General features: G+C 37.2%; 2 protein-coding genes across 2 annotated transcripts; both read left to right on the forward strand.

The window, feature by feature from the left end:
- Positions 1 to 275: 275 nt before the first annotated feature.
- On the forward strand, positions 276 to 4,944 carry LOC113275662 (ribosomal RNA small subunit methyltransferase nep-1-like). Its single transcript, XM_026525204.1, has 7 exons — positions 276 to 664; positions 824 to 916; positions 2,861 to 3,005; positions 3,124 to 3,234; positions 3,318 to 3,400; positions 3,536 to 3,593; positions 4,638 to 4,944. The coding sequence occupies exons 1-7, from the start codon at positions 380 to 382 to the stop codon at positions 4,715 to 4,717; spliced, it is 855 nt and encodes a 284-aa protein (XP_026380989.1). The 5' UTR covers positions 276 to 379; the 3' UTR covers positions 4,718 to 4,944.
- A 573-nt stretch (positions 4,945 to 5,517) lies between these two features.
- Positions 5,518 to 7,176, forward strand: LOC113272588 (amino acid transporter AVT1I-like). The gene is made up of 4 exons (XM_026522402.1): positions 5,518 to 5,583; positions 5,645 to 5,744; positions 5,944 to 6,245; positions 6,649 to 7,176. The coding sequence occupies exons 1-4, from the start codon at positions 5,518 to 5,520 to the stop codon at positions 7,174 to 7,176; spliced, it is 996 nt and encodes a 331-aa protein (XP_026378187.1).
- The last annotated feature ends 7,747 nt before the right edge of the window (positions 7,177 to 14,923 follow it).

A 14,923-nucleotide genomic window follows, 5' to 3' on the forward strand; every position in this document is an offset into this window, starting at 1 on the left:
GTACGTTCCATAAAAAAGACTAATTTGTACCTAATTGAATGGATTGGGACTGATTAATATATTTGGATGGGATTTTTCCCAACTAGGTACATTTTCCACGCAAATTCCCTTCCAACTCTCACGAATTCATTGCGACTTGAAATTCACTTATCAAAGAGACACGTGACTGTATTTTCGCCACAAAGGCGAGCTGATATGTAAGCCCTATAGGTTAGTATTTGGGGTTGCCCATTACGAAGGCCCTTGGCCCCCTTAACTTAACCAACGCTATTGTGATATCCCCTCCATTTCAGTTTTTTGCCCTAATATTTTTGCTTCCTTCCTCCATTTGAGAGTGCTCAGAAAACTGCTTCTTCAGTCGGCAAAGAGAGAAACAAAGATGGTGAGACCTTACGCAGTGAAAGGTGGAGTTAAGAGGAAGAAGAGGGAAGAAGTATACGATGATGAAGAAATTGAAGCAACAATCTCAACCTTAGAAAACAATACTTACAAGGAAGAAGAAAAAGAAACAGAAAAAGAAGAAGAAATAGATAGAGACGAAACAACAACGGAGAGTGAACTTGCTGGTATTCCAATTGCTCCTTCTTCTTCTGTTAAAAAATCAAAGTCTGGGATTGTTTTCGTTCTTGAAAGAGCTTCTTTGGAAGTTGGCAAAGTTGGAAAGGTAATAATTTGGGGGTTTAAGGGGGTTTAGTTACTTTTGAGTTTTAGGGTTTAAGGTCTATTTTTGGTATTTGGATAAACTGAGTATAATTTTATTTTATTTTTTATTATTATTGTTGTTTTAGTTCTTGGGGTTTTCTGATTGTTGCAATTTGTGCAGACCTACCAGCTCTTAAATTCTGATGAACACTCTAATTTCCTAAAGAAGCATGGTAAGAATCCAGCTGATTACAGGCCTGACATCGCCCATCAGGTCAGTGAATTTCTCCATTTTCCGTCTCTGATGATTTAATTCTTTTCTGCTAGATTTAATAAAAGGAGATTTATAGTGAATCAATCAGAATATACATTGTCTTACATCTGTTTGATATATTACTAGATTTAATTATACTGTTTACATGTGAGACGTTTTCTTCGTGTATACGTGTATACTTCGCTACCTTATCAGCATAAACATAATAGTGAAGGAATGGAAAAAATCCTTCAAGTCCTCGATAATAGCTTTAGCACTTCATGGACAGTTAGAGATTTGTCCTGAGGCATATTGAACTACATCCTTGCTATCACATAAAAACATTAACTTGTCCTTCCTTCTTGTCTCTATCCCACTGAGTAACCATTTGAAGAGCCCTTGCTTTGGCTTCATCTGCACCTGTGGCAATTCCTGAATCAAAAAGAATATCATCAATAATCCTATTTTTTCCAGTAAATGATACCAGTACCCGGTGCACCTGAACCTTGACAAAGGAGGCATCAATTTGAAAGCAAATAGTCTCACATCGAGTAAGCTCAACACAAGCTAGACTGGTTTTCTAACCCTATTATACTGTCGTCCATTTCCAGAAGGGAACTCTCGTTAAGGTTGTTCTTGAGTCTCATAACTAGACTAACAGGATTTGGTCTAATAGCATCAAATATCACCTTGTTTCTATAATAAAAGCAATTCTGACCCCAGTTTTAAGATTTTTCCCTTGATAAGTTGGCATTGGAACACCAATAACAAACCAAATTGCCTTAGTAATAGGGAAGTTTGTGAACAAATGGCTACACGTCTGTATTATTGGATTAATTAGCAATTTTAGCTCTGGTGGGGAGCACATCAGTGAACAACTTCCAGTTAAACATGGTAATTCTAGGTTTGACATCTGCTTCCCATAACTGTTTTCTGGAAAATTCCATCTTGTCTGTTATTATCACCACAAATCAGTGGGTAAGCAGACATAGTTGTAAAGAGGCCTTGTCTGGTACCTGTCCACCTTAGAATCTCAGTAGAATTCTACAGAGTTAATTCTACGAACAATATTATCATCAAATAAAGAGATTAACTTTTGATTATCCCATTTCCTTACACTAGTCATGAAATCCTGAATATACAGTGGAGTGTCTTCACAATTACAGACAATAGGATCATTTCCTGTAATTTTTTCATGGAAAATCCTAACATTATTACCTGGATCTAATCGCCAAATGCTAAAATCTTTTATAACTTGGAGCCCTTTAACTATAGTTTTCCGTATCAAAGATGAATTATGATCTTATGTTTATGTAAACTAGTAAGGACACATGTGCGATGCACATGTTTGAATTTTTACTCATCCAACGATACTGATTTTGAAAGCCATGAAATTCTTTTCCTAAAACAAAAATTTACTAAGAGCTTTTCAAATATATAAATTTTAAAAAAATCCGGTGTATATTTTGAAAGATATTAAGTTTTTAAAAAATTTGATCTATTTTTAAAGCAATGGTATTTACGTAAATATGTAAAAAATGGGGACATTTACATATGGGGACAACTAAGTAATTTAGGGGGTCGCCTACCAAAAATCCCTCTTTTCTTTATATTAGTGAGATGATGACTGGACGGAAGTGTTTTCCTTCCAAGAATTTAGCCCACACCTGATTAGTTCAATAGTCTCCAAGCCAACTTCGCTAGTAAAGACTTAATAAACATGTGGGGATTTCTAATCCTCAACCCACCATGTGTTAATGAACTGAATGGATACTTCAGTATTTACCTTTGGTTGGATGGTGACCTGGTAGGCATAGTTATAGTTTTAACCATAGATGCTACACACAAAAATCCAAAGTTAAACATGATTTTTATTTCAGTGTATAACTATATCGACCCAAGGTTATATGTAGATGACATGCTATTCTCTATTTAACACAAAAAACCCCATTTGCTGATCTGCAGTCACTACTTGCAATATTGGATAGTCCACTTAACAAGGCTGGGAGGTTACAAGCTGTTTATGTGAAAACTGAGAAAGGAGTGCTTTTTGAAGTCAAACCTCATTGTCGTATGCCAAGAACTTTTAAGAGGTTTTGTGGTATCATGTGTAAGTAAAACCGAATTTATGGATATATATATATAGATGCTTCTGTTATTGTTATTATTATGTATAATTATTCTTTTCTTTGATTGTTCAAGCGTGCTTGTGTTAATGACTACTGCAGTGCAGTTACTACAAAAATTGAACATAACTGCCACTGGAAAGCGGGAAAAGCTTTTGCGTGTGATTGCGAATCCAGTAACTCGGCATTTACCGCTTAACTCTCGTAAAATTGGTGAGTTCATCGGATGTGGTGCAAATGCTGCTGTTGCTATTCTTATGGGTTATTGGACTTTGACGATTTTTCTTTTGTTTCAGGTCTGTCACATAGCTCATCGAAGTTGGTTCAATTAAGGGACTACGTTAATGCTGCTAGTGATGATACGAACCTTGTGTTCGTGGTATGTACCAGCGTATCTTAAGTACCCTTGCTTTTGTATTGGATGTCACCTTTTTGAGGGCAATCTTCTAATGCAGACATAGTTACTTAGTTTTCGTATCTGATTCCAGTATCCTGTCTTGTAATATATATCCAGGTCGGGGCAATGTCTCATGGGAAAATCAATAACGACTATACCGATGATTTTATATCAGGCAAGTAAAATTATCTAGAACTGTGGATGTTATGTGTGGCTGTAGCTTATAACTTAAAAACGCTGGTGGAGAAGGCTGAATGGCTTTCTCAGGAAGAGTATCACAAATCTTGTTATATGATTATATAGTACATACTACATACATATAAGCAGATTGGGCGATTGGGGTTCTGCTTCTCTTTCGTAATCTCATCTCGTTGCATATTGGTCATTCATCTGTTCTCATTTTCAGGCTCTGAGATTTTATAATGCTCACTTGATTTATTAATTGATGTCATTTAGATGTCTTAGTTGTCATATTTAATTACACACATACGTGCTGCACCAAGTAACTGTTCTGTAAGTTTGCGACAAAGCAACTTTTCTTAGTAATTGCGTGATCATTTTCTTTTAGCTTGAGTGTTTCATTGAGGTACTAAATCTTGGCATACATTTATTTGATGGATTGCCTTTATGTTGTTGCATCTATGCCTCTCTCTTGTTTTAGAAATATGTATTAGATCCTTTGTACATCAATCATGTTTTGTGGTTGTAATTTTGCTATTTCGACCTAGGCTAGAAAAGTTCTGCACTTGTAACAATTTCACTCCCGGTTTCGTGCGGAGAACTGCTTGCTTGCTTTATCATAAGCCTTTCTTTTGCATCCATTTAATGAAACTAGGATCTACTGATTTTTGTCCAGTTGTCTTGAATCAGTTCTGGGATAGAGATATGTTTGACATCACTGTGTTGCGGTTTTTTTTTTTTTTTGTAAATGTAAAATCCCTTTATGGTAACATATTTTTATTTATGTTTTAGTCCAACATGATGGAAAAGTATTACCTTTTCATATGCAAGCTAGGAAACTTCGTACAAACTGTATCACATTGAATGACACTTGAATCACCTATTCTGCAGTATCTATTCTCAGTATGTGAAAACTGTTGTAGTTGTATCAACTAGCAAAACACAATATAGTCTGCCTTGCCTTTTTAAGCTCGTTTCAATTTGTATATTCTGCTTCCTGATTACTAATCTTCTTTATTTTTCACTTTTGGTTTTACAGTTTCTGGATATCCTTTGAGTGCTGCGTGTTGCATTGGTCGGATCTGCAATGCTTTGGAGCTAAAGTGGAAGATTTTGTAAACGTGTTCAGAGCCTGGGGGTTAGATTTTTTTTGATCATGTAATTCTAGATAAGAGTGATGTTACCAATTTTCAGCAACAAAGGCTATAAGCTTTCTATTTTGGTTGTAAAATGATATACGACTTATGTGAGGATGCTGTGCATTAGTGGTGAGCTCGTGTAATATCTGGAAGGGGTGAAATTATACCCACTTAAGTAATTCAGGAAAATTTTGAGATTTGCTAGAACTAGTCTATCCATAGTTCAACTGCGGCATAATTCAATATTGCGGCTGTTGCACCTTGTAGTTTTGTATGGTTGAAATAGGGGTACAGATCTCTTGTATCCTTGTAACATGGTTCAAGAAAAGGGTAATGGATAACTTTACCAGCCTGGTAAACACACTTGAATTGTTAGATGAAATATGTTGGAACGCTAGCGCCACCTGTTCTGAAGGGGCAATCTACTTAAGAAACAGCTACGTGATGAACATGTGATATTGGTCGCCTTTTTCATTAATAACCAATACTGTTTTTTCTTCTTCTTAAAAGCACATGTTCACCACCATTACTAGTATTTTCTTCAAGTGTCCATTCATTAATACTTTATTAGTATATGTCCGGGCAAGGGAAAAGAGCCTGTATAAAATTTGAGCCATTTGGTCACTAAATGAATCTGAATACAAAAGTCAAAGAAAACATAATAAGTTTTCGTATATCATCTCGATGAGGAGTTTTCTGAGTTCTCATCATTATTGATATCACTTTAGATCTCATTACTGAGTCGTGTGTAATATGCGTATTTGTTTTTAACTAACAAAAATGGAAGAACATCGGGATGCATTGATGAATGAGAATAGTGCTATGTTCTCACTTACGACTCCGCTTGTAATCAGCGTTGACGGTGATCCCTGGAGCCATGAGAAGCATATAATTCCGTTTAACACAGCAGACGGATGAAGAATCGGTATTGGATAATACCTCTAAGGAAACTGCAGGAACTTCTACCTTCTTTAAGACTTGTTTCAATGGCATTAATGCTTTATCTGGTGAGTTTCACTTTTTCTTTAATTTTCTTTTATGTGATTTATATTGGTTTGCTTCGCTTCGATTTGTTTTTGATTGTCTGAAAATTTGAATTGTTTGAAAGTAATTATAAAGTGCTCAATGAATCATGTAAGATGGAGCAGTAAATGATTATGTGAAGTTCTATAACTAAGTAGCCTCTATGTAATGTGTTGCTTTCAGGAGTAGGGATACTATCGGTACCGTATGCGCTAGCATCAGGAGGATGGTTAACTTTGATACTTCTTTTCATTGTTGCGGCTGCAACATTCTACACAGGGTTACTAATACGAAGATGTATGGATGTAAGTTCAAAGATAAGAACATATCCAGATATTGGCGAGCATGCATTTGGGAAGAAAGGAAAAACGATAGTATCTAGTTTCATGTACTTAGAACTGTATGTGGTTGCAACCGGGTTTTTGATACTAGAGGGTGATAACTTAAGTAACCTGTTTCGAAACATGAGTTTCACATTAGCTGGTGTTACCATAAGCGGCCAACAGGGATTCGTTATACTCGTAGCTCTTATAATTTTCCCATCAATGTTGTTGACTGACCTGAGCAAAATTTCTTACGTATCTGCAAGCGGGATTTTAGCTTCTGCTCTCATCATTTTGTCTGTCTTTTGGGTTGGTGTTGAAGATACTGGTTTTCATGCAAAGGGAAGGTTTTTTCATTTGAATGGAGTTCCTACTGGTGTTAGCTTATACACCTTCGGCTACTGTGCTCATCCCGTTTTCCCAACATTATATACTTCAATGAAAGATAAAAGACAATTCTCAAAGGTACGGCCTGGGCCCCGGAGATATGACTGTTTATGGTAGAAACGGCCAAGAAAATAGTCTTTGTAAATATTAACTTTTACCTGGTTTGCATTTGTTGCAGGTTTTGCTACTCTGCTTTGTTCTATGTACGATTAGCTACGCTACAATGGCTGTTTTGGGTTATCTAATGTTTGGTGAAAATATAAAATCTCAGGTCACATTGAACCTGCCAACTGACAAACTCAGTTCAAAGATAGCAATCTACACAACTTTGGTCACCCCCATTGCAAAATATGCATTAATGGCAACACCAATTGTAAATGCCATTGAAAGCTCTTCGGGGATTAACCACAATAACAAGAGTATTAGTCTTCTAATAAGAACCATTTTTTTAGTTAGCTCCGTTACCGTCGCTTTAGCTATTCCATTTTTCGGGTATCTAATGTCTCTAGTTGGCGCGTTTCTAAGTGCCACAGCTTCTATTATTATTCCCTGTTTGTGTTACTTGAAGATCATGGGAACATATCGAAGATGGGGATACGAATTGGTGACTATCATTGGGATTATTTTGATGGGTATTTCAGTTGTAGTTATAGGTACTTACACATCTCTTGAACAGATTTCAAGTGAGTTCAATTTGAGCTTTTGATTTCTTTTTCTTTTCAAAATTAAAAGATGCTATAAATTGACGAGGTTCCATCAGTGATTTCTGCTGCTAACCGATGAAGAGCTCCATTAAGGAACAACCCACACCTATACTTATGTGACATTGGCAGGGTTTCTTGGGAGGTTAATGACTCATATATTTTTGAGTCAAATATGTTAGATTTGACTCAAAAGAAACATATTGAGTCAGATTTGACTCAAGTCAGGTGATCTCAATCATATCCGGACGACTCAGATGCATATGATTCTGATGAGTCAGGAGTAAACAAACAAGATGCTAGTCTTTACAAAGTATCCTAGTTGTCTGGATGAGATAAATGCAAACCAATAAATTTGTATTAAGATTACAAGCAAATAAGAACACCTGTACTGTTCTTGAGCACCATGGAAATGAAAACGCAATGAAGAATCCCAGGCTTACAATTTCCAAATATGTTGCTAGTTTAGTTGGGACTGAAAATGTAAGGAAAATGGCATGAAGAGGAAATGAAGAGTAACGACACAACTGATGTATGCAATGCAGGTTAAGCTATTATCAGTGCAAGATAAGCCAGATTTATTTTCAACGGCTTTATTAGTCTCACTTGTTCTTTCTGGTAGTCCGTTGTTAGTGCAAATATAAATAAAGGTTTAACCTCTTCTATAAAGAGAATCATCTCTGCTCTACCATTGAACATGCTCTGAGTCCTGCATAAGTGCATAGTTAACCAGCGGGAGTTAGAAGCGCGTAAATCTTACCCAGTTGGTTATTTTTGTCACTTGCTCTTACTCTTGCTGCTTTTCATCATGTTCATCGCCTTGCTACCTCTAAGGAAGTCTGGTCTTTTCTCAAGGTCAATATGCTTCCAAGTCTGATGCTCAAATCCTTCATCTTCATTATAAATTACGTGCTTCAAAGAAAGGTTCCATAACTATGCGAGCATATATAGATCGTGCTCGTGATATTATTGATACTCTTGCCACTGCAGATACTATTGTAATTGATAATGAATTTTAACATGGTCTTCTTACTGATTTAGGCAGTTCATATGATGTCACTGTCATTTCTCTTACTGTTAGAGTACTGCTCGGTCGAACTCGCAAGCATTGCTATATTAAGTTTTTTGTCAAGTTTAGTTGCAGTTAGAACGAACAGAGAGTCGAGAAATCAAAGTTGCAGGAAACGCCATTTCTGCTGCTGCATAGCTGAAGAACACGAAGAACAGACTAACCAAGACAGTTGTTTATCAACAGTGATAACAACACACAACCGTGGGTCTTAGAAGCTACAGTCTCAGCGACTGTTGCGCGACAGTCTTATTTGCTATAGTAAGAGCGACAGTCAACATATATATCGTTCTCTGTAATTTTAATTATTCTCACACTTTCATCATTTGTAAACCATCTTTGAACATAAATGAAATCAACTTTTGAGCGTGTTTCCAACATGATGAGAGGCTAAATTCTCGTGTAACCAAGGCAATGTATGAAGCTATTTACACATGAATAATGGGTAACTATTTCATTTTCTCTAATTTTTAATTATAATTCACTCAATCACTGCTTTTGCAGAGTTTTTAAATGTCTACATAATTTTCTTAATTACTTGTGATTCAATTTGATAGATTATACTTTGTTTACTCGATTGATAGTCTATGCTTAGGGAATACAATTAGTATTTGAGAATATGTTTGATTATTTGTGGATTAAGAAATAAAGGATTTAAAGGCTAACTAGAGTTATGAAATATTTGACGTCATTCATTCATGTGTTATAGTGGATTCTAGTGTCTTGGTTATCTTTAATATCTTGAAATCAAATTTTGAGTTAAGTTCTCTTTTTTTTTTTTTTTTAAGTTTTATAAGTCTAAAATCTATTGCTTTCACAAGTCTCAACGAACCTTTTACTACAACTCAATTGAAAATACCATCATTTTGGCACCGCCGACGGGGACTTTTCTTTAGGCTAGAGTTTTTAGATTTTTATTTGTTCTTCTTTACGTTTTTGGGTTTTTGTCTTTTCCTTACAGATTTTGGAATTTGGAGCGAAGGAAAATTTTTCCAAAGCTTTTGGTGAATACTTAAAGATTTGGAGTAAAAGCAAAGCGAAAGGAGCGAAAGAAAAGAAGAAGAAAAATTAATAAAAAAAGAAAAAAAAGAAAGACATTTTATTTTGTTTTTATTCTTTATTCTTTGGTGTTTTTATTTTTATTTTTTTAGACTTTCCTTTTCTTTTGCACTATATTTTTGGACTGTGGATTTTGGGACTTTTTTTTTTAAACCCTACGGAAGGGTGGTTTAAATATAAACTGGTTGCAGAGAAGGATGGGGATTATGATATTGCCTCGGCCCATCGGGTTCGTACATGACATAGGAGTCGTGGCCCGAGTCGACTTCAACGGTTTATCTCCGTCTGGAACGGGAGGTAAGTTTATCTAAACACCCGCGAATCCCCTGTCAGCGGGTTTACTGTATTCCTTCGTTTGCATATATGCTGAGGAGTTGAAAACGTCTGCTTTAATTTCCTAGTAAAGGGTAAGGACTGGCCATACAAGATAAGGGTTCGGATTTCATCACCGTTCTCTTCTTGCCCGCCTTAGGAAAACAAAACCAAACGCGAACCTAAGCCTAAAATTTTGACTAAAACGAGACCTATAGGGTAACGAGCTTAATAGGAAAGTCGTTCGAAAAATATTGGTTACTCTTTTGAGCATACTTTGAAGTTCATGATGGTTTTTGTGAGTTGAATACGCCGCCTTGTAACTCCGGTGAGGCCTTGGGTACCAAAGCTCCACTGAGCTTCCCTCGTCTCTATTCAACTTACTTTAACTCAGACTGATTCCATAGGGGTTTGCTTAAATTGTAACGAATTCCCTCTCGAAGGATTAGAAGCTGGTCTAGAAACAATCTAAGTGGAGCCATCATGCTTTTTGTTTGCTAGAAATCAGTAGGTCTGCTGTGGTGGAGTCAGCCTTGTTTGTGTTTGCATAGAAATTCCCTTCCTTTTAGGACTTTTCTTTTTCTTTTTGTTTTTTCTAGTGTATGCCCGAGGTCATTAGAGAGCGGGCTTGGAAAAGAAACACTCTAGGTCATTTGATTAGCGACAAACCTAGTAGTTCTTCTTGTGAAGGCGGGGAGCTCGAAGACTCTTCTTTTGAGAGCCCTGTCTTTGGAAATTTCAGCTTTGAAAACTTGACAATTAGTGAAGAAAGTACTCATAGTCCTTTGGTAGTGCCAGAAATGGCAACTTTGAAAGCTTTATTAAACCCAACTAGAATCTCTTGTCCGTCTTGTATCAAGTTAGCTGAAACCGAGGCAAATTATGAACTCAAACCTGGGACTTTACAGATGCTCCCAATCTTTTTAGGAAAAGAGAATGAGAACCCCTATTTTCATGTTAGGGAATTTGAGGAAGTTTGTAGTACTCTGAAAATTAAAAACCTTAGTGATGATGCATTGAAACTTAGGTTATTCCCCTTTTCCTTAAAAGATAAAGCCAAATCTTGGCTGTATAGTTTGGATTCTGAGTCAATTGAAACCTATGACCAACTTACATCTGCCTTTATACAGAAGTTTTTTTCCAAGGCACAAAACATCGTCTATTAGGACACAAATCTGTACTTTTACTCAACAAGAGGGAGAATCTTTATATAGGTATTTAGAAAGGTTCAATGACTTAATATCTCAATGTCCTCATCATGGTTTAGAGAAGGTTAGGTTAGTTCAGATCCTCTACGAGGGTTTAGATTATTCAACAACAACCATGGTTGAGTTCTTATGCACAGGTGGGTTTGAGAATAAAACTGTTGATGAGGCGATGACATTTTTGAATGAAATCGCCGATAAGACCTAACAATGGGAAAATAGTAGGGAACCCCAGAAAACAATTCTTCTAAGTAGAAGAAATGTCAATAGGGTAGAAGGATCTTATGATTCCGATGCTAAAATAGCAACCATAGCCAAAAGGTTAGAAGCCTTAGAATTAGGTCATTCTAGTGGTAATAGTGGTAGAATAGAGCCTTTTTGGGAAGGCCATACTATTGAGGAGCAAGCCAATGCTCTTTATAAAAACACTAGATTCGATAACAGTCAGAAGCTTGACCCATATTCAGAAACCTATAACACTGGCTGGAGAAACCATCCCAACCTTTCTTGGTCCAAGGGACAGAATCAAGGTCAGTCTAGTAACTCTCAGGTTCCCCCAGGTTTTGGCTATACTAAGAATCCTTCAGCTTCGGCACAGTTTCAGAACCCTTCGGATAAGAATATTATGATTTTAGAAGAGTCTCTTGCTTTGTTAACTCATAACACTGTGCAGTTTCAGCAATCTGTTGCTAAAGGTTTAGAAGAAAATAAGAGAATAGGTCAGGCTAACTCTCAGGCTATTTCCCAGTTGAAAACCCAGGTTAGTCAGATAAATGAGTCTTTAAGAGAAAGAGGTAAGTTTCCTAGTCAAACTCAACCCAACCCTAGAGGAATTAATGAAATAGGTGAAAGACCATCGGATCATGTAAATGCTATTAAAACCCTTAGGAGTGGTAGAGTGATAGACAACAAGGTTTTCATGCCTGACAGTGAACATTCTGTAGTTCACCCTTCTGAACCAGAAACTGAGGAGACTGATAGAGTCTCCAAAGAGACAAATGAGGGTCATATTGAGCCTGACTTTGTTCCTAGAGCCCCATTCCCACAGATCCTAGTTCCAACTAATAGGGAGTCCACCTTTAATGATATATTGGAGGTTTTTAAACAGGTTACTATCAACCTCCCATTGTTAGATGCGATAAAGCAGATTCCCGCTTATGCCAAGTTTCTTAAGGATATGTGTACGCGAAAGCGAAAACTCAGTGTCCAGAAGAAAGCCTTTCTAGCTAGTCACGTGAGTTCCGTTATTCAGAATACCACTACTCCTAAGTATAAAGACCCAGGGTCCCCTACCATTTCTTGCACAATAGGTAAATACCATGTCGATAAAGCTTTGCTTGACTTAGGAGCCAGTGTGAACTTACTCCCATACCATGTGTACCTTAAGCTAGGACTTGGTGAGATGAAACCTACCCAGATGACACTTCAGTTAGGTGATAGGTCCGTTAAAATTCCTCGTGGTGTGATCGAGGACGTTCTTATTGAGGTCGACAAGTTTATTTATCCAGTGGATTTTGTTATCCTAGATAACCAACCTGTCCCTGACCCAGAGAACCAAATACCAGTAATTTTAGGTCGCCCATTTTTAGCTACATCCAATGCGATCATTAACTGTCGAAATGGTATTATGAATTTGTCTTTTGGTAATATGACTATTGAGCTGAACATTTTTAATATTAGTAAGCTACCCTCTGAACTAGATGATTCGAACATAGAAGAGGTGCACATGATAAGCACATTAGTCGATGAGTCATTACCAAACACTTTTTTAAAAGATCCATTAGAGAAATTCCTAACTCACTTTGGGATTGATTTTGATGATGATAATGTGATTAATGAGGTGAATGCTTTGTTAGACTCAACCCCTTTGTTAGATACTAATAACGGATGGAAACCTAAGTTCGAACCACTACCAGTTTCTAAGTCTACCCTAGTTCCTTCGTTAGAAGAGCCTCCTAAGTTGAACCTAAAGCCATTGCCAGATACCCTGAAATATGTGTTTTTAGGCCCGTCTGAGACTTTACCTGTGATTGTAGCATCCGACTTGGATAGTGATAAGTAAAGTAGGCTAGTAAGCGTCCATTAGAACAACAAGGAAGCTTTAGGGTGGACCATAGCAGACATTAAGGGTATAAGTCCCACTGTTTGTATGCATCAGATCTATTTAGAGAGTGACACCAAACCTTCTAGGGAGATGCAACGTCGACTGAAACCTAATATGAAAGAAGTAGTTCGAACCGAGGTTCTTAAGCTGTTAGATGCAGGCATTATCTACCCCATTTCAGACAGTAAGTGGTCCAACCCCGTTCAGGTTGTTCCCAAGAAATGCGGTATTACTGTAGTCTAGAATGATAACAATGAGTTAATCCCAACCTGGGTGACCACGGGTTGGCGTGTCTGTATTGACTATAGGAAATTGAACAAGGTCACTAAGAAGGACCACTTTCCCCTTCCCTTCATCGACCAAATTATAGAGAGATTAGATGGACGTAGCAATTATTGCTTTTTAGATGGATACTGCGGTTATAATCAGGTAGTCATAGCCCCAGAAGACCAAGAGAAAACCACTTTTACCCGTCTCTTTGGCACCTTTGCATATAGACGCATGCCTTTCGGGATATGTAATGCCCCTGCAACCTTTCAGCGTTGTATGCTGAGCATATTTTCTGACATGGTAGAACAGTTCTTAGAGGTCTTTATGGATGATTTTTCAGTGTTTGGTTCGTCTTTCGATGAGTGCTTGCATCATTTGTCATTAGTTTTGACTAGGTGTAAGGAAAAAAATTTAGTGCTTAATTGGGAGAAATGTCACTTCATGGTTCGTTCAGGAATTGTTCTAGGGCATATCGTATCTTCAAAGGGTATATAGGTAGATAGAGCCAAAATGGACCTTATTAAAACTTTACAGGTCCCAAAAACTGTAAGAGATATTAGGTCATTCTTAGGGCATGCAGGTTTTTATCGTCGATTCATTACGGATTTTAGCTTGATTTCTAGACCTCTTTGCAATTTGCTTGCAAAAGACGTTAAGTTTGTCTTTGATGATGCTTGTTTAGAGGCTTTTGAGAAGCTTAAGAATTTACTCACTACCACCCCCATAGTCCAGGCACCCAACTGGAACTTACCCTTTGAGATCATGTGTGATGCTTTAGATTATTCTATTGGTGTTGTGCTAGGTCAACGAGAAAACAAATTACTTCATGTGATTTACTATGCTAGCAAAACTCTGAATGATGCCCAGTTGAACTATACCACTACCGAGAAGGAACGTTTAGCCATTGTGTTTGCCTTAGACAAGTTTAGACCCTATCTCTTAGGTTCTAAGATCGTGATATATACTGATCATGCTGCTTTGAAATATCTTCTGTCTAAAAAGGTTACGAAACCTAGATTGATTAGGTGGATCCTTTTGTTGCAAGAGTTTTCTACAGACATTAGAGACAAAAAGGGTGCCGAAAATGTAGTAGCAGACCACTTGTCTAGGCTAGTTGTTGATTCCCCTAATGGTTCCCTTCCTATAAGGGATAGCTTTCCTGATGAACAACTGTTCTTTGTTACCCAATTACCTTGGTATGCAAATATAGTGAACTATCTTGTTACTGGTTGAATGCCCCCAACGTTGGGGTAAACAAGATCGTTCTAGGTTTTTAGCCGAGGTGAAGCACTTCTTTTGGGATGATCCTTATTTGTTTAAGTATTGTCCAGACCAGATATTAGGATATGTATATCTGAAGTGACCAGTCCAGTATTATTTCTTTTTGTCATGATCATGCTTGTGGGGGTCACTTTAGTGCTAAGAAGACTGCTGCTAAGATATTGCAGTGTGGATTCTATTGGCCTTCGTTGTTTAAAGACTCCCATAGTCACTGTGTTACTTGTGAGCGTTGCCAGAAAGTAAGAACCATTTTCCGTAGGAACATGATGCCCTTGAACCCGATTCTAATTGTTGAGGTCTTTGATGTGTGGGGTATTGACTTTATGGGTCCGTTTCCTAATTCTTTTGGTAACTTATACATCCTTGTCGCTGTAGACTATGTCTTTAAGTGGATTGAGGTAGTTGCGTGTAAAACCAATGACCATAGGGTCGTGGTTGAGTTCTTGAAATAT

This window comes from Papaver somniferum, chromosome 4, assembly GCF_003573695.1.
Source record: "Papaver somniferum cultivar HN1 chromosome 4, ASM357369v1, whole genome shotgun sequence".
NCBI lineage: Eukaryota > Viridiplantae > Streptophyta > Magnoliopsida > Ranunculales > Papaveraceae > Papaver > Papaver somniferum.